Source organism: Ammospiza nelsoni, chromosome 6 (genome assembly GCF_027579445.1).
Source record: "Ammospiza nelsoni isolate bAmmNel1 chromosome 6, bAmmNel1.pri, whole genome shotgun sequence".
NCBI lineage: Eukaryota > Metazoa > Chordata > Aves > Passeriformes > Passerellidae > Ammospiza > Ammospiza nelsoni.
This window is the reverse complement of record NC_080638.1, coordinates 59,103,001-59,122,417: the sequence shown is the minus strand read 5'-3', so window position 1 is coordinate 59,122,417 and position 19,417 is coordinate 59,103,001. Positions and strand designations below refer to the sequence as shown.

The window sequence follows — 19,417 nt, the reverse complement described above, 5'->3', positions numbered from 1 at the left end:
TCTGTCTGGTGAAGGGATTTTTTTTGGCAGATTCTGGCTTTTATTAGGTAGCTGTGCCTGATGATATAACTTAATGATTAGAGCAAACTTTACTATTGTCTTGGCCTTGATAATGATCTCAGAATCCTAGAAGAACTGAGTTGGAAGGGACCCACAAGCATTATTGGGTCCAGCTCCTGGCCCTGCACAGCACCATCCCCACCCTGTGCTGAGGGCATTGTCCAAACCCTCCTTGAGCTCTGCCAGCCTTGGTGCTGTGACCATTGCCCTGGGAGCCTGTTCAGTGCCCAAACACCCTCTGGGTGAAGAACCTTTTCCTGATATCCAACCTAAACCTCCCTTGACACAACTTCAGGCCATTCCCTTAGGTCTTGTCGCTGAGCACCACAGAGAAGAGATCAGTGTCTTCCCCGTGATGTTCTGCTGAAACTCCTTTCATCAGTAAATCATCCATTTAAGTTCATGAAATTTTAATTATCTTGCCATTTTTACTGCATCTCCCTTTGCTTTAGTGTGTTAAATGGAGAAGATTTGGAAAATGTTTCCTGTATGTTTTTCCTTGTACCTTCTAGCAACCAAACCAACATTCTTTTGATCCACCTTCTTTATAAAATTGTTTAATCCTCTTATTTTCCTCTCTCTCTAAGCTTTCTTCTGTTTTTTTTATTTTCACTGTGATTTTCAAATACAGATTACCTAATAGTTTGCACATTAAAAAGATCCTTGCCAAGAAATAGATCTGTAACAAGAACTTGTCTTTTTGTACTAGTAATCTTTCTTTTCATCTCATGTCACATGTCTGCAATCCAGGTTATAGGAAAAATTCCTTATTTTCTAAAAATGTGACATTAAGCATTAACTGTGAAAATGATATAGGCTTTCCTGTTAATATGCACATGTTTGTAATTTCTCATTTTTCTTCTACACCACTGATGAGCACAGCGTGCTTTGCAAAGATGCAGCTGATGAGGGGGATCAGGAGCAGTATTGTGGGATTATGTTTTTGTTTATCCTACTTGCATCATTGAGTTATAGGATGTGTGGGAGCTGAGAGGGACTCACTTTAGAGTGAAAGTGGAGGGAAAACTCCTTCCCTGACATGTACGGAGTCAGATCTGACTCCAGCAAGCAGCGAGTTAAAAATCTTAACTTTACACTGGGCAGTGAGGAGGTAGAATAATCATCCATAATCACCTTAAAATTCTGCTTTAAAGGGTAGAATTTGGCTGCTTTCCCCTTGTCTGGCCTGGCTGGGGTCCCTGGTGGCTGTGGGGGTGCTGGAGCTGATTTCTGATCTCCCCCTCAGACGCGGGAGCAGGAGGAGCTGGAGGAGGCCCTGGAGGTGGAGCGGCAGGAGAGCGAGCAGAGGCGCCTCTTCATGCAGAAGGAGGAGCAGCTCCAGCAGATGATCAAAAGGAAGAATAAACAGGCACTCCTGGATGATCTGGTGAGTAACAAAAGCAGAGTTTTGAAAGCTCAATAGCATTGACATCCCTCTCTATCACTGTGTGGGATTAACAGATCTGGCCCCCTTTCCCTGTTCTGTGTGTTTTGTGTTTCCATTCTCTCACCTGTTTATTTCAGTGCTGCAAACCACTCTGGTTTTAGTAAGCTAGGGGCTGGATGAAGACTGCTGCTGGGATTTGTAGCTCAGCTCTACCTCTGTTGGCTTGTTAAGCAGTTCTGAGGAGTGGCTGAGGTGTGTGGAAGCAAAAAGGTCATCAGGAGGTGCTTCTTGGCTCAGCCACCTGTGCAGTGGAGAGCAGGGAACAGGAACCTCATGAGTTACCCAAGCATTGCTCAGCTCTTTTCAGTCAGAGCATCTAAATGATTGGTGGTTCCTTTCTATGCAAAAACTACTGTGACAGTGTTCACAGGGATCTGAGGAAGAGGGAAGAGATGAGGATCTGACTTCATGTTTCAGAAGGCTGATTTATTATTTTATTACATATATTACAGTAAAGCTATACTAAAAGAATAGAAGAAAGGATTTCATCAGAAGGCTAGCTAAGAATAGAATAGGATGGAATAATAACAAAAGCTTGTTGCTCGGACAGAGAGTCCAAGCCAGCTGACTGTGATTGGCCATTAATTAGAAACAACCACATGAGACCAATCACAGATGCACCTGTTGCATTCCACAGCAGCAGATAATCATTGTTTACATTTTGTTCCTGAGGCTTCTCAGCTTCTCAAGAGAAAAAATCTTAAAAGATTTTTCATAAAATATCATAGCTACAAACTACTACAATGAAAAGTTTTCTGCCTTGAGTGTGTCATGTTCTCTTACTGCCACTTCTCCTGTGCAAGTTGCTCCTTTTGAAGTGAATGAAGTTTGTATAGACACACAGAGGAAAACTCAGACTGCTTTTGGAAATTGTGGTAATCTTGATTAATTTACTGATTCTGCATCTGAAATGCAATGATGTGTGGGCATAGAGAAACTCACTCAATGTGTTACATAAACAAGTTTCACATCTCAATTTTTTCAGTGCAAGAGTGTGTACAGATATGCACACACACACATTCACAAGTTTAATACCCATGAGGACAGTCTGTGTACACACAGCTTGTGTGTAACCTTGAGGGAAATCAGAAAAAAGAAGTATGTATGCATACATACATGTGTTCAGCTGTGTCAGTGTGGTTTAAAGCTGCTTGGCGTATCCAAATGGTATTTTCTCTCTTGTATCAGTGCATCTCACACTAATACAGGGTTAATTCCTGCTTTGTAGTCTCAGTTCTTATTCATGATACAGATGCTTTTCTACTTTTCTGAGAAAGCAGAGTTCCTCTTTGAGCCAGTGCAGAAGGCTCTCACATGGAGAGAGGATCTAAGTGAAATTTAGGAGTTTCAGGGACTCCTGAAGAGGCAGATGCCTTTCTTCAAGCCAGGATTCCTGACAACCTGTTACTGGTTTTTCTTTTGTAGGCAAAAGCAGAGGTGAGCATAAAGCTTTTAAATAAAAAAGTCAGGCCTTTAACTTTACATCCAACAATCTATTTTCACTTTAAAGGTAAATGCTTTTACAGTCCACACAATTAGGAATAGTGGATAAAATAATAAAAACTCCACTATGAATTAGAATTTAATTTCTCAGAATATGGATTTGGAGTTTCTGACTTTTTAAAAACCTGTTCTAAAACACCTAACTGACTAGAGACCAGTGACTGATGTGTGGTTGGTTGTTTAATTTTTTTTCTAACACAGCATTTAGTTTTACTGGAAACCTTCACCAGGTGGCTTGCAAAAAGAATAGCTATAAATAACCCTTAAAACATGACTAAAATAAGTAGTTTTAACTGTGATTGCATATGAATTGCTATTAAAACAAATCCTAATATTCTAAAAACAATATAAAGGTGATTTTTAAAGGCTGAGGGAGGAAACTGCACAGTTTCAAGTTGTGTCTCTGTTTCTGAAGGGGTAGTGTCAACTTAAATTTGAGCCAAAACTTGTTTTGTAATATTACTAAGGTTTATAAAACCAGCACTGAAGTGTTTGTGTAATGACTTACAAAGTCTCTGGAAAACCAGTGGTTATTAAAGAAATAAACATTTCCTATGGTCTCCGAAATCTGAAAATGAAACTGATAATGAATAAAACTCAATTGAGAAATGCAGCAAAAGCCAAGCATAAGCAGCAGCAGTGTAAAGAATTAACTTAAAAAAATAATCTTATGTCTGTGGTTGCTGGTTTTGTGCTAAACCAAAAAGGATTAATTTCTGGCTACAGAGATACCACTGGTAACACCACTGGCTCTGCAGGATTGTGAGAGCAGAGGAAGGTGAGAATCTGACATTGGTTTTGAATCTTCTCCTTTGGACAGATCACTTGGTGTAGCCTACAGCCTATACCTACTGGATCTTGGTAATTTTTGTTTTCAAGTTTACCTCTGTCAGTGGGCAACAAGAAAAAATTAAGGACACATTTTTTTGTGTTGTACAAGTAGAGATGTGAGGTATTTTCCTTTTCAAGAAATGAATTGTGCCTTTGGTGCTGAAATCTTACAAAGCTGCAGATCTCATGGAATCATGGAGATGTTTGGGTTGGGAGGGTCCTTGGAGATCATCCAATTCCAAACCCCTGCCATGGGGAGGGAAAGCTCAGAGCCCCATCCAACCTGGCCTTGAACATTGTCAGTGTTGGGGCATCCACAGCTCCTCTGGGCAGCCTGTGCAGGACCTCACCACCCTCTAAAAAGAATTTCTTCCAGTGTCTAATCTAACCCTGCCCTCTGTCAGTTTGGAGCCATTCCCCTTGTCAGGCTGTTGTAAAGGGTCTCTCTCCATCTCTTTTGTCAGCTCCCTTCAGGAACTGGAAAGCCACAATGAGGTCACCCCAAAGTGTTCTCTTTCCAAGCTGAGCAATCCCAAAGCCCTCACCCTTTCCTCGTGGGACAGGTGCTCCTTCCCTCCCACCATCTGGTGGTTCAGGTCATTAGATGTGTTACTTATGGTGGTTTCATATGGAGGAAAGATCTCAGTTGTGTGCAGAAGCGTTTGAGAATGCTGTACCCTCTTCAAAGAGCTGATCATTTAAGTACTCCAGAGGCACAGAAAAGTGTTAGATATTCTAAATGTTGTGCAGTGTGCCCTGGTTTGTGGCCAGCCTGGGGAGTGCAGGAGCTCCTGCAGAAAGGACCAAGCTCCATCAACCCATCCTTGGCTGGGAACAGGGAGGGAAAGGGCAGTGGGAAGTGCTGGAGAGATCAGCAAGGCATCAGGGGGACCCAGGCTCTGCAGGGCACTGGAAAAGCAGTTTGGTCCTTTTTGCCTCCCTAATTAGGCAATTTCTGTGTGACCTGCATTGTAGGTTACCTCTTTTTACAATAGAATCTCTCACTTTAAAAGCACAAGACCCTTTTGTGACTTATTCTTGCAGTCTCAAATGCACTTTGTGCATCACTGGGAGAGCTGTATGAGTGTTTTATTTTGGATTGTTTGTTTGGGGATTTTTTTTAACCTTGGATAATCCAGGCTGAGTAAAATATGAAAGCACTTTCTTTATGTGCTGTACAAACTCTCTCACATGTATACAGAGGATTCTAAGATGATCTCTTGTGTTTTATGGGACTTGCACTTTCCTCTCCAACAGCCCATAATTCCCAGGCGTGAGCACAATGGGAGAGGATCAGGTTTTCCCTGGACTGTGGCATAGCTTACAGCCAGGCAAAGGCATTCAAGAGGTCAAATCCACACTTTCACCAGAACCTTAAGGGTTTTGAGACAAATCTTCCAGAAATTGTTGTGTAGAACCAGCTTTGTTCATAGTGTGGACAGTTTGTTTTCCCATACAGAAAATTGCTGGTATGGATAAACACAGGGTTGGAAGTTCCACGTGTGTTAATAGTTAACAGAAGGGCTCTGGGCATATTCAGAAGGACAAACAATCAGGATGTGGTGCCTTGCTGGCACACTGTGGCCTTCCCACAGTTGTGTAATCTGGTTACTGCTCATTGTGTGAACTCCTGAGAAGCTGGTTAAAAATTGGCTTCCTTGAATCATTTTATTAGAAATGCAGTGAGTGTTTAAGGAATATGAATGACAAAATGAACAGGAGACTGCTTTCCACTCTTCCCTTCTCCCCCAACGTGTTAAATCTGGTCATTGAAAAAATTTAACATCTTTAACCTCTGGTGACAGCACATGCTGCTGCATGCAGGTTAGAGATGTACAACACTTGAAAGAAGCAGACTCTAAACTTTGCATTTGTGGTCCATTTGTCTCCCAGTTGTACAGAAATTAGATGTCTCTACAATTTGGGTTTTTAGCATCTTCCCTCCCTCCTCCCAGCTGATCACAGCAATGCAAGTAGGAATCTGTACCTTAGATGTTGTATTTGTGATTCTGGAGCAGATCTTGTCTTGTGGGATTTTTCTGCTTTTATCTTGCATTCTAGTGGCAAGGCAAAGGGAGTGTAATAAAATATAGAGAGGGAAAAAGACTGGAGAGTGATGTGAAAGCTCATGACTGTTCTTCATTGTCACTTCAGAGGGTTTCTCTAGGTACCATCAAAACAGCAAGGCATCTTGTGGCATTAAAAACATCCAACTGCTTACCTTCAACTGAATAATGAAAAAATCACAGTCCTGTTAATAAAATCTGCTTGGTTTTGTGAGTAACAAATTAGTTCATAGTTCAATATTTGCTTGGCTCCTTGAAACAGAAGGAAATGTGATCTGTGAGAGCTTTAGGAATAAAATCCTGTGCTAGAGCAGTTCAGGAAGAATCTGTCTGGACTTCTTCCCTGCTCTCAGCTTCATGGCAGTTCTAGCCAGGAATTCTCAAGGATTTCTGTGTGCATGTAGATAGTCACATTAGTCTCTCAGAAAATTACTTAGCCAATAATTTCCTGACTCTCTTAAAAATACACTTCCATATATGTATGCTAATAATCATTTTGTCCTGACAGTTTAAGTAATTCATTTGCTTAACTATTCATTTTACTACTTTTTATGTGTATATATGTATATATATTTAAAAATTGGCTGGCCTCCCTAAAAATAAGTTGCTGAAGGAGAAAATAAATATGCTGTTGGTTGCACTCACAATAGTGCCATTGTGCAGAGCAGAGCAAGGATCATTTCCAAACGGCCTCAGGTGAAATCTAATGGGAAACAATTTCAAACTGGTCTGAGTTCATTGGGAGAAAGAATGTGTCTTAGATAAACATCTGATGCAAGTTAGACTGCTCAGTATTATTCCTTCTCTGATTAAGTTCCAATTTTTTTTTTATTTTAATAAATATTCTTGCATTGGCCAGTTGGAATAAGGAGCCTGTTATATTGTCTTTAATGTGGATTCTATAAAAATGGTTGTTTGCAGGTTATTCTGATTTATGGGGCTGCTGCAGCTTTTTCTTTTTACTGAAAATGATCCTTTTCTGTAAACTGTTGCTGAGGAAGAGGATACTTGGGATTCTGCTGTTCTCCTAGTGATGGCCTTGCAGTCACAGCTTGCAGTTTGGAAGAATGTGCATGTTAATTAATATTTGTTTTGGTCTAGGACTCAAATTTATTCCTCATGTATTTACAGGAGAGCTCTGATCTTCCTGCCTCTCTGCTCTTAGCTCAGCATAAGGACAGATCTACTCAGCTAGAAATGCAGCTGGAAAAACCCAAACCTGTCAAACCAGTCACGTTTTCCACTGGCATCAAAATGGTAAGATTTGCTTGTTTGGTTTTTTTAATGCATTTCAGAAGATCCAGGAGTTCCTCATATGAAATTCAGAGGTTGCTTAAACCTGAGTTGCATGTTACATGAAATACTGTTAGCTTCCAATTAAATAAGTAATTAGGAATGAATTAAAGAATTTCATCATTGTGTTAGTTGGGATATTGTGATGACCCATCCAGCAGGGTCATCACAAATATATGGAACACTTTCATTGTGTAGTTGTCAAAAAACAAATTGTACCTCTCTCCCTGTGAAGTTCTGGTGTCCTTGAATTATTTTTCTTGTTTGTGTACCAATTCTGGAAGTTGAAATTTTTGAAGTTCAAGAATCATCTGCATTTTCTTCAGATTTTATTTTGAATACTGGAGTAATCTGTGAGTATGAGACTGACAGACTGGAAAATGATGCCAAGGTTAAGGACTCTATTTTCATTGTTATTTGGCTTTGGGAAGCAACAAATATTTTTGCAAATGAGTCACCTTAGGGTGGCAGCTGAAGATCTCTCAGCATTCCTGTTCTGTATCATGACATGGCACAAGCACACACCAGCCTCAGTACATAAATGTAAAACTGGGGGTGGGAGCACCAGTGACTGATTTTTTTCTGCACCTTGCTGGTTTTCTGCTTTGTATTGTTTTAAATCTCTTTTTATACTTTTTTAAAATCCACTTTTTTTAGACTTTGTGTTTTAGAGTAGATAACGGTGAACTGAATGTCTTGAAAATAGCCAACACTCTCTACTCTCCTCAAGAAACCAAGAAGTCTGCAGAGCAAAAATCTGTGCATCAAGCTAGTTTCCTATCAGTAATCAATTTATTTTTGCCATGAATATTTGTGCTGTGTTCATTATCTGTTCAAGTGTTCACAGTGCGGAAGCATTTGCAGCTTATTTTGCCAAAAGCGGTGCCAGTTTTTGCAAGGCTGTGTGGATTGTTTTCTTGTTTTCCTGTGGTTTAAATTTATATTCTTCCTATTTCTTTTAAAATCTAACAGTCTGGGGGAGATTGATATGCTTTGTGAGAGATTTTCTGTCTGTGTAGAAAAATCAGTGGACAGAAAATGCCTCTTGTTCTGTTTAAAAAATACTCTGTCTGCATGGCTGTACTTCTCGCTGTTAAAATATATTGTCAGAATTTCTTAAAGCTGTGTCTTTCCTGTGGGCAAAGGAAGATCAGCTGATGTATGCTATGAGGACAGTGGAAGTATTTTCTAATTTGTTTAAAAATGAATATTAAATGCAGTATGTGGTAAATTAATATTGAATGCAGTATGTGGTAGTGGACATTTGAGATCTGCAGCCCTAAGTAAATTTCATCCAGGAATGATGAAAGACTTGGATGAAGAGATTTCCAGCAGCAGGACATTTAAACCCTAATGTTTGGAATAATAGGGGATATGCCAGATAACTAATTGCTAATTCATTACTGTTCAGAGAATGTGAATAGCTAAATAACTTAATTTGTTCAATCCCGGGAAACAAAAATTTCCTCACCTTGATTGATCTTAGTCCTTAATTGTAAAAGAACAATTTAATTGTACTTATTTCTATGAATGTTTTTAAACAGTCAAGTTAAGGATAGAAGTATTTGAAGTTGGTGACTACTATTTATGGGAAACGGATTGCATCAAAACCAACAAAATTACAGGTTTTGCTTAGAAAGATAAATGTCTCCTTATTTTCTTTACAGGTGCTTGATTTATTTATTACATGACTTAAAAAAAAATAGAAATTCTATTACACAATAATAACAATATTGATACTCTGAACAATAAATTAATGAAGTGTCTAACTTTGTAATTTTTGAAGAAGTTGGTTCCACAGCCTGGGAATGTTTCTCTGGGTGTTCTGCTAGGAGGCAGCTCAGTGCTTGGCAGCAGATGTTGAATTTCTGTGGATATGTGCAAATTGGCATTTACAGGGTTGCTTTGACAAACTGGCCTCATTTGAATGACATGTGTTTTAATAAGGCTAAATGCAAAATGAGAAATAGAAGAGTAAATAAATCCCCAGGCTGGTCAGGCTCTGGGAAGAGGATTTGGATGTTTAGCTAAGCAAGTAAACCAGTTTGACCCTCAGCCACAGTGTGTGGGGGGCCTTGGGTATGTGAATATTCCAGCAATAAATAGGAAAGGACTTCTCCTGAATGCAATATTGGGAAGAATGTTGGACTGCAGAGTTCTGCTGGCTGCATTTTGAGTGCAAAAATCAGAAAGAATATGAAGAGGAGCCACAAAAGTCCATTCAAAGGTAGAAAATCTGCTGTGTGCTGCGTTCTGCCTCTGGTTGAGGAGATGGTTCAGGGATGACTCAATTCACACTGAGTACCTCCTTAGCACAGAACATGCCAGCTCTGAGCAGTGCAGCATTAAATGTAGTTAAACAAATGCCATCTAAATAGGAACTGAAGGAAGGAATAAGACCTAAAGTTCACACAATGTTCTGCTGATAATTGGCCTCACTGTTAAAATTGGCTCTGGCATGCCACAAAATCTCAAATTCTTGATGTTGTCAGATTAGGATTGGGGCACATCTTGGAGAGTTGCTGTAGTTATCAAATGCAAGTTTGCTGGCCTTAGAGCAGGGTTGGTTTTGTGAAAAGCAGTTGTGCTCACTGCACATGATCCACGAGGGTGGGTTCTGTGGCAGTGTCAGGTGAGTTCCCACCCTGGGACACGCTTGTTTGCCAGGCTGAGTGTTTCCCCCAGAGCCTGAGATGCTCAGTGCGCTCCTTGTGCGTAGGTGCCCACGTGAAGTGGGTGGAGCTGTCCTTGTGCTCTTTGTGGCTGCTTTGGCTTTGTTCCCCTCTGAACCATGGGGTTCACACCACTCCTGTTGGTGGGGCAGCTCGAGGGGAGCACTGAGAATTTCTTATGAAATGTAATTCTAATTAATGCTCTGGCACAAGAGTTCTGCAAATTCAGGACATTTGTGTGAAAAGTGTGGATTGTGCCCACTGTCAGAGGCTTAGCAGTGCACATTTAATGAATCACTATAACCCTTCCCCAAGGCTTTTATTTTTTCCTAATAGTTTGGCCAATGACCTTTTCTGATGGGTGTTTTCCTCTACTTTTGTTTCAAAAGAAGGGAAGCCAGATAGAGCTAGCTGAGCTGCTGGCTGATCCAGAGCTGGTGTTTACACAAAGGCTATGGAAATATGCCACTTGTGGCAATCCACTGGGGTTATTTTTCAGCTTGAACAGGAGTGTTTTTCCTTGGTCAGAAATGTTCTTCTGCCTGACTGCTAATCAGACATGTTTCTTGGTGTCTGAGGTAGGAGCATGTCCATTCTAGTCTCCTGGGCAGTGCTCAAGGAAGTTGGCTCATTTAAGGTGTCATTTTAGTGCTGGGAGTTCCTTGGCTTGCAGGGGGAGGAGGGAATGTCTTTCTCTTGTAAGCAAAGCAAGAGCATCCCCTATAGCATGAGAGAGACAAATAGCTCATGGGCACAGGGTCTCCTTCACTTTTCCTTTTGTGGAATTCCTTTTTTTTTTTTCCTCCTTTCAAGCGGAAGCAGCTTTTCCTCTGTAGTCTGCTCTTTAACTTTTCCAGTAAGTTCTATCCTCTGTGCACAAAGCTTAAGTTCCAAAACAATCAGTTTGATTTACCTCTTTGATTAGGGGGAGATAGTGCTGCCAGGCTTGTTTCCTTTCATGTTCATCATATTAAGAAATATACTTTCAGCACATCTGAATATTGTAAAACAATTTTATTAAAGCCCATCTCCAGTTAGGGTAAAGCTACAAAACAAGCTGTAGCAATCTTAATTGCTGCAATAGTGCTAAAAATGAGATTTCCTGTCAATTGTGATACTTCAGACTTAAGCAGCTGTCAAAAAGAGCACAGTTGTCTGAAATGAATGATGTTTCCATCATTTCTAGGGCTTGTCAGGAGGTGCAAAACAAGGTCTGGCAAGAGAACCATTCTGTTTCTTGGTGAATGTAATGACCATTTCTGGTGGTCAGGTAGCTTTCATGTGGAGCTCATTTTAAGGTGTAAAAGAGATGCTCTCATGTATTGCAGACAAATGGCAGTTTGCAAATGCAACAGGAATTAATTGTTTTACATGAATTTAGTTTCCTTCTTATGTCTAGTGTTTACTGTAGAAGGCTTTTCTAGGTCTGTGCTTTACCTCAGCACTGCGGTTAAAAATGCATAGAAGTGTGGATGTATTTAAGTCCTCCTGAATTTGCTGAACTGAGAGCACAGAACCTCTGAGTCCATGGCCCAGCTGTTTCTATGTTTGTAGAAAATCTGAGTGCCTTAGACTGGCTCAGCTGATGCCATCTCCAGCACATTTCAGGCTCTGTGTCTGTCCCTTTTCTTTTCCTTCCAGTTCTCTAATGGTTTTTTTTTCATTTTCAAGAAAAGAAACATTACGGAACTGGAAGGACTATCCTGGACTTCCCCCAGCTTCCCAGGACACTTAGCCTCTAGTGCTGGTATTCTTGGAGTAATCTCATGCAGTTAAAAACTCAATTACCTCTAATTGGATTGCCCAAAAATGCTGGAAAACAACATAGGTGTCCCTTGGTTTGCTCCTGCTTGGGAAAGTTTGCATTTTATACCCAAATAATTCAGAATTAATGTAATGCATCATAGCCCTTCCAATTCTTATCATCATTTTTGTTTTATTACTTAATAGCAGTGGGAATATTTATTAATAGAACTATTAGTGCAAAGTGCTTTACCACGACCAGGATGGTCCCCAGCCCAGGGAATTTGCAGTTGAAATAGATGTGTCAGGGAGGGAGGGGAGGGGAAGCAGATGGCCAGAGGGGATGTTCTCACCCAGGATTAGCCAGCAGAGCAGTGCAGGAAGGAGGAATAGGATCCAGCCCTGCTGAATTCCTCAGCCGTGGCTCTTCCGCCGAGCCGGGCTCCATCTCCTGTCAACAGCACCCCTGAATGGCAGCGAATTAACAGTGAAATATCTGCTCCAGCTTCTGCTTCCCTGTCCAAATCACAGCAGCAGTGTTAAATATAACTTTGTGGCTCTGAATATTGCCCAGATTTATTCCAGTTCTTGCAGTTTCAGGTTATTGGTAGCTGGATGCTGGGGAGAGCAGCCCGGAGCAGCCAGAGGTTGCAGGAGGGAGCAGTTGTAGCACCAATATTTCAGAGGAGTGGATTTGTGTCAGGCACAGGATGTCTAGGACACCTCAGGAATGTGTGTTACCACTAAGCTGCACATAACAAGTGTTAGGGAAGAGATTTTGTGCAGTCTTACACTTGCAGTATTATTCTGAAGGGAAATAATGTTCTTATTTTACGTTATGTGGAGCTGTTTCTTTTAAAACATTGACCTCATCAGCTCAGGTCAAATTAACTGTTCTTTATTATTGCCTTTTCCTGCAGTATTGCTTCCTGTGCAAACAACTGCTCCTGTTTTTCAGTCTGTTTCTTTTATAGCTCGTGGAGCAATTATCCAAAATCTTCAAAAAAGTCTGTCAAAATACCCTTTTTAATCAATTGTGCTCCTTCAAAGTTGCTCAGACATAGGCCAGGTACTCTGAGGTGAGTGAGGTGCAGGTCACACTGTGGTTTAGGCTGCAGCTGTTCTGCAGCTCCTGAGGGGGCCTTGCTTTGCCAATTCTTACTGCTCTGGTTTGCTTGGTTGGTTTGTTAGTTTTGGTGCAGCGTGTTTTAGTGTGTGTGGGGTTTTTTGGGTGCTTTTAGTTTTTGCCTGAAGTTAAAAAATAAAGCAATCAAGGCTTCCTTCACTGTTAGCTCAGCTGGTGTATCTTCAGACTGGAACTGTTCAGATGGAATTGATTTCTTTGAGATGAGTGCCAGTTTGAGTTTAATTGGTATTTTGTTTTTAATCTTTCTTTGGCTCATACCACGCACATTTCTCTTTTACAGCTGGGTGGAATGTTTCCCTCTTGGCAACTCTTGGTAGTTTAGAATCACAGTAAAATTACAGCACTTATTTTCAAGAGTAACTAGTGGGTTTAGGCATATAGATCCTTTTAGAATAGGTATTTTTCTTTAGAGAATGTGCATGTAAAATTTACAGTGGCACTGAGCATTCTGTGTCTGTAGCTGTGTCCCAGCTCAGACACTCTAGGCTCAGTGTCAGGAGCAGAATCCCTTTCCCATTTCCAAATGCCCCAGTCAGGGGAGTCACAGCACTTTCCAGAGGTCTCTGATGGAGGTTTACAGGGGAGCAGCATTCCTGCCAAGCAGCTTCCCTGGAGCAGAGACTCCCAGGGGTGCAGGCAGCCCTGGGACAGGTGGGATTGTGCAGCTGCTGAGCACCATTTCCTGATTCCTATCATTGCATATTGCTTTAGCACTGAATTTTTGTCAGCAGTAACAGTGTCTTGTTTTTAACAATGAGCATTGATTTGCTGAGGAGGATTTCTGAATATTTATATCACTATTTCTGAAGAGAGGAAAAAGAAATCATGGTTGCTGGATCTCTACCATTTCTCACAATGTGTAGATATAAAATTCAAATATATAAACTGAAGGACATCAAATATGCTGGAAGTTCTAACTCAAGTTAGGATTAACATGCTGGATTTAAAAAGTAATCCACAGTCCTGTGACCCACCTACTGCTCCCTTAATCTCCTAAGTTTATAAACACAATATGACTGCAACTTCCGAGTAGCTTGATGGAAAATTATTATTAGTAGTAAATACATTTGTCATACTAAATCTCTAACCCTCTGTTTAAATAGAGATGTTTTGTTAAAAGTCAAGCACATACATGCTGAACTGTGCTTTGAGTTTCTGAACTCTGGTTTTGAAGTGTATGCCAAATAAACTTTATTTAAGTGATCTATCATCAGAATGCTTCCTGTGCACTCCAGCCCATGGACTGAAGTCTGAAACATTAATTGGGTTCTGGCCTTACTAAGTAATTACTGTTATATCAAAGTGCATAAACATTCAGCACATGATGTTGACTTAATGAATTTTGTTCTTTATGTTGGTAAGAAAATGTTTCTGGAGGAAAGAAGGCGAAGTAAATGACAGTATTTGTTATTTCTCCTCCCTTCATTTACACAGCAATGGCCTAGGAAAAGGAGACTGTCTTTTGAAAATGCAGTGCTGTGTCTCCCCATAGCTCTCTGCAGGATTTTAGTTTGGAAGGCCTTAGGAAATATGCTGTAGTTGAAATTAAGCTGTTTGGTGGACAGACATAATCAGAACTGCTTGACTTGATTCTTTTTTATGGTTGGGCTCTCTGATACTGCTCTGTTAAAATAATATTCATTTGCTTTAAGGCTCCTTTACATGGCTAAAGCAGCACATGTTTATTTACACATATTAGTATAAATACAAATTAGACCCATAAGTTTGCACAGCTGTAATGACTGGAATTTAGTAAATGAAATAATGCCAGCAGTGTTAATTGAACAGGAGTGAATGGCATGACCAATGTGCTTGTTAGCTAAAGTGTCTGTGGCCAGCAGTGGAGCAGATCTGTGCTTTGGCTGTCACTTTTTGGAATGGAGCTGTTCTTAGGGTTTTTAAAAATTATCTTTTTTTTTTTTTTTTGTGTGTGGGTTGTTTTTTTATTTTTTGTTTTTTTTTTTGTTTTTTTTTTTTTGGGTTTTCATTTTGTTTTGTTTGTGATTTTTAGTGTCCTGTTTGATTTTTGGAGTTGCCCAAGAGCTTACTTGCGCACCTGACTCTTCCCCATCCTTTTTGAGAGGTCATTTCTGTGACATGCAGCGTGTTCTGGTCCCATGGAAAGGCTCACAGGGAGAAGGGAGGCTGCTGGAGGAGTTCAGCCAGGTTGTCATTTTCTTCCTTGCCTGTGTGGGAGCAGACACTGGGACAGAACAGCAGGAATGGGCTGCAGGCCCTCATGTAGGATGCCCAGATTCCATCCCAAGCAGCAGCCAGACCTGCCACCAGCTAAGCTAGCACAAAGACACGTTGTAGAGCAATCTAAAGAAAATGCCATTTAAAAATCAGCCTGAGATCCTCCTGTTTCTGGCTCTTACAGCTCTGAATGTACCTTTGCTTGAGTAGGTGTTACTGTGAGCAATAAGGAGGGATCTGACTGAAAGAAAGAAGGTGGCTGAGAGGAGAGTCCAAAAAAACAGCTGGCAGGGAAATAAAGAATAATAAAAAATTTCTCAATCATTGTTTGTTTTGGAAAGATCGTGCTTTAAGCACATGGAAATACTTTACACATTTGAGAAGTGCTGACTTCCTACATGCCTTGTGAAGGAACAGCAAATCATTCATATAATGTAAACACATTTATAGATTGTTCCAATATAATTTTTTTCAGTGCTGCTGTTCTTTTTAACAAGATACAATTCAGTGCATACATGCTCTTTTGATGCTATACTTTGGCCAAGAGTTGCAAACATCATAAACATTAAATATTGGAGTTTGTGTTGAATGGATGTTGCCAGGTTACTGCCACACTTTTAATGCAAAAAGTTGTTAAACAGTGCTGTTTGATGCACTGTTTAAAAGTAAACCCATGAGAAAGTAGTGCTGGAGTGAAACAGAAAGAGATAACTTGTCCAAAATTGCAAGTATAAGCATTATGTCTTACAGAGATGATAAAAAATGGAAGTGGACAAAGTCCACTCTGTGAGGGTGGAATTTTAAATCAGGGAAGAAAAAATAATAAAAAGAGAAGCTGTGGTGTCAGAATTGCAGCAGGTACTTATGAAATTGTATAATCATAGTGCTGGTCTTGAGGGTCATGGGGTCCTTCCCCTTGCCATGAGGCAGGGCCAGGGGCACTTCATGCAGGACCTGTCCCAACCTGTTCTGAGAGACCTCCTGAGAGGGGGGCTCTGCAATCCTGGCCTCTGGTAACACTTACTGCCCTTGCATTTTAGGGGAAATTCAGTAGCTGTGTGTCCTTGACCTGATACAAGCTCATTTTCTACCTATGTACATGGCAAAAGTTCTCTACCCCTTTGTAGGAGCTTCTTAAGTCCTTGAGGATGACTATGTAAAGAGGACTTTACAGAACTAAATGTTTTAGACTTTAGATCTTAAAAAATAGTTCAGGCACCTTAATTGTCATTTAATAATAAAATCATTGATTTCTTCTGGAGATGGTGGTAGACTGTCTCTACTCTTACAGGCTGGATGTGCAAAAACATTCAGCTGAGGACTTTTAAAAGAGGAAAATTCTTTTAAAGAGAGCAGCAAGAACATTTAAAGAACTACAGTAAGATCACTGAAGTGTTTGAAGCCATTTAGGGAAGCTGTAGTACATTTGTATATGTGCACAGAAGTATGTGTGACCTTCCTGCCATGATCCATTTTTTTCTTAGCACTTGTCTGCATCTGTGAGAACATCGCATGTTTGCTTTTAATCCTTTCTTCTGTTGCTGCTGATCAAAGCAGTTCTGTCATTCCTTCATCTTCTCTGTTGTGTACCTGGAGGAGCCCTGGTGACCTGCAGTGCAGAGCAGGGCTGGTGGCTTTGCAGAGCCCTGCAGTGCAGAGCAGGGCTGGTGGCTTTGCAGTGACCTGAGTGGAGAGCAGGGCTGGTGGCCTTGCAGTGACCTGAGTGAGAGCAGGGCTGGTGGCTTTGCAGTGACCTGAGTGAGAGCAGGGCTGGTGGCTTTGCAGAGCCCTGGAGTGAGAGCAGGGCTGGTGGCTTTGCAGGTTCCTCAGAGTCAGCACTCAGCTGGGCCATGTCTGTTTGTCCTGCTCTGACAGACTTACCTATTAAAGCACATGTGTGCAGCCTTACCTCCCAGCCTGGTTCCACTCCTGGTTATTGCATTTCTCCATGAACCAGAATCCATTTGTCCATGTGGAGTGTGTTGATCTCACAGCACAGTTAAAAGATCTCCCATATGCCTGAATTTTCTTCCTTCCCTCTTCTCATGGCTACTTTCAGACAAATTTTGGGTAAACACAGCTTTTCTGAAATTCTTGCCAGACTTGGTCACACAAGGAGAGCCAAGAGGAGGATGAGGCATGGCCATAGTGGGAGGTAGTTGCTGGAAGGAGTATGGTAGGGAAATCAGTAACAAGTGCTGGCAGCAGCAGTGGTGCCCTCCTGGAGCACAGAATCAGGGCTGCTGGGATGGGGAGCACAGGGCAGCAGAGGAGACACACTGGGGAGAACATGGGGGCCATGTCACCATCACTGAGGGGGGAGATTTGGGGCAGAGTTGGCAGAAAGGTGGATGTGAGGGGGATGGGAGTTTCTAGACAAGGGCTGAGTGGTTTCTGAACAAGAATTAGTGAATTAGAGGGGACAGAAGGATTTGGGAGCCTGGGGATTGTGGTACCCATCCATCACCATCAGTTCCTGTGTGAGAATCCTGCTCTGAGGTCAGCCAGGGTGCTGTGTGTGCTCTTGTGTGGCTTCCAGTGTGACACCCATACCCACACACATGTGCTAACCAGGGTTCAGGCAGGGATAAATGGCCAGAACTTGTTTCCTGCAGCATCTTCAGTTTTGTCCAAGGTACACCAGCCTTACTGAATAAATTAATTACTAATATATTGATTTCTTACAAAGAAAATATCATCAGTGTGTTGGTTGGGGCTGTGCTGCATTCTGTGCATGTACCACCTTTGCTGCACCTTAGCTCCCGCATAAGTGCAGACAGCAAATAAATGCATGTTTCCTACTGGATCTCAGAGAGGTCAAAATTTGAGCTTTCACATTTGTAAATCAAAAATTCATTAAAAAATTAAGATGTACTTCAACAGAGCTCTTGGGGGCTCTCGTTTTCAATAGTGATCATTACCATCCAAGTGCATCTGTATTGTACAAGGGAACTTGAAGAAAGATATTTGGATCAAAGAGACAATGTTTTCTAAGGAGACTTCAAAAGTAGTTTTTCTTAAAAATGTTTGTTCAGGTGCAGAGGGTCAGAGAAAGGAATATTGTTTGAGGCAGTGTTGGACATCAAAAGGTGCATGTCCCCATGTATATGGAGTGATTGTCAGGGTGTCTCTGGAAGGGAATATTAACAGCTTTAGCTAGTAAGGAAACAAATTATCTTCATGAAGAAGTGCCTTGGTCTTTGAAAGTCTGGCTTATCCTTATTTGTCATAATATTTTGGGTTTGTCAAGCTTTTTACTGTAAGGGCAAAAAACATGGATAATGTTGAAGTAGAGAATTGACTAGTTTAGTTTATTGGTTTGCTTTGCCTGAACACAGTTGCTACACAGGTAATTCTGTATTTGGGGGAAATGCAAAGCTCAGGTGTAGCTTGTGACCCATTACAGTTCAGCAGAATGTGTGGCAAAGCAGTAAAATCCTCTGCCTCTTGCAAAGTCAGTAATAGCATGGCAATAGGCTGTGTTTTATGCAGGCTTCTTTTTTAAAATATAAAGTACTAAAGAATATTGTGGCTACAGAGAAAGCTGCTTTGACTCACTGAGACAAATGTGTGCCGTGGTATGGGCAGGAAATGGAAGGACAGAGAGCACATGTGGAACCATCTATCTAAATTAGCTGGATGGGGGCCAGGAGAGTGGAACTTGCAACATTTGCCATGATTAGTAGAAAATGAAATGGTAGTTTTGTGTAAGAAGAATGATTCTTGTATTATTCTGGGTGAGCGAGGTAGATCCTGCAGGACACAGATGCTACATTTAAAGGTGGTGCATGTGGAATTGGAGGACTTTGAAAAGGTAAATAGTTTGGAGGGAGGAACAAGTTAAAAGTGAGGGCTGTGCACAGGAGGAAAGCAGCATATATATATATATATATATATATTTAGGTCTGAGGCTCATTCTCCTGTTTCATCTCTTGAAAGAGAGGCATAAATAAATAGAGCATCACTGCCTTCTCCAAGGCACAGAGATGACAGAAATGTGATCCTCTGCAAGGCAGTCAGAGGCAGAGCTCCAGCACCCAGGAGCTGCTGGGCTGGGCTCTGGGGATGTGCTGACAGAGCTAAAGGGGTGCATGGGGCACCTGATCCTCACCATCCTTGGGCACCCCAGGGCTGGGGCTGCCTCTCTTTGGTACCTGTGTTTGGCACCTGGGCTAAATAAAGCAAAAAAATCACATACATCCCAGTTTGTAATGGTTCCCTGTGAAAACCCTTTGGGTTCAGACAAGCAAAGCTGGAATGATCAATCAGTAAATATTTGAAGAATTTTCTGCCTTTCTGAAGGGATGGTACTGTCTTGGCCTTGCCTGCATACCTAACATTCCTCTTTCTGGTTGTTTACAAGAAAACATGATTAGGATTTTCTTTTGTTATGGGGCAGAAGAAGAGGGCTTGGTTTGAGAGCTCATAAGAGAGCACAGAGGGGATTGCAGTGGGAGTT

At 41.2% G+C, this 19,417-nt stretch overlaps 1 protein-coding gene across 1 annotated transcript in view; it reads left to right on the top strand.

Moving 5' to 3' along the window:
* The window catches only part of MNAT1 (MNAT1 component of CDK activating kinase), a 119,097-nt gene that overhangs the window by 47,487 nt on the left and 52,193 nt on the right, over nt 1-19,417 (top strand). Inside the window, exons 5-6 of the mRNA XM_059474096.1 lie at nt 1,307-1,447; nt 7,039-7,164. Of these exons, the coding sequence (XP_059330079.1) occupies nt 1,307-1,447; nt 7,039-7,164 (267 nt within the window). The remainder of the gene's footprint in view (nt 1-1,306; nt 1,448-7,038; nt 7,165-19,417) is intronic.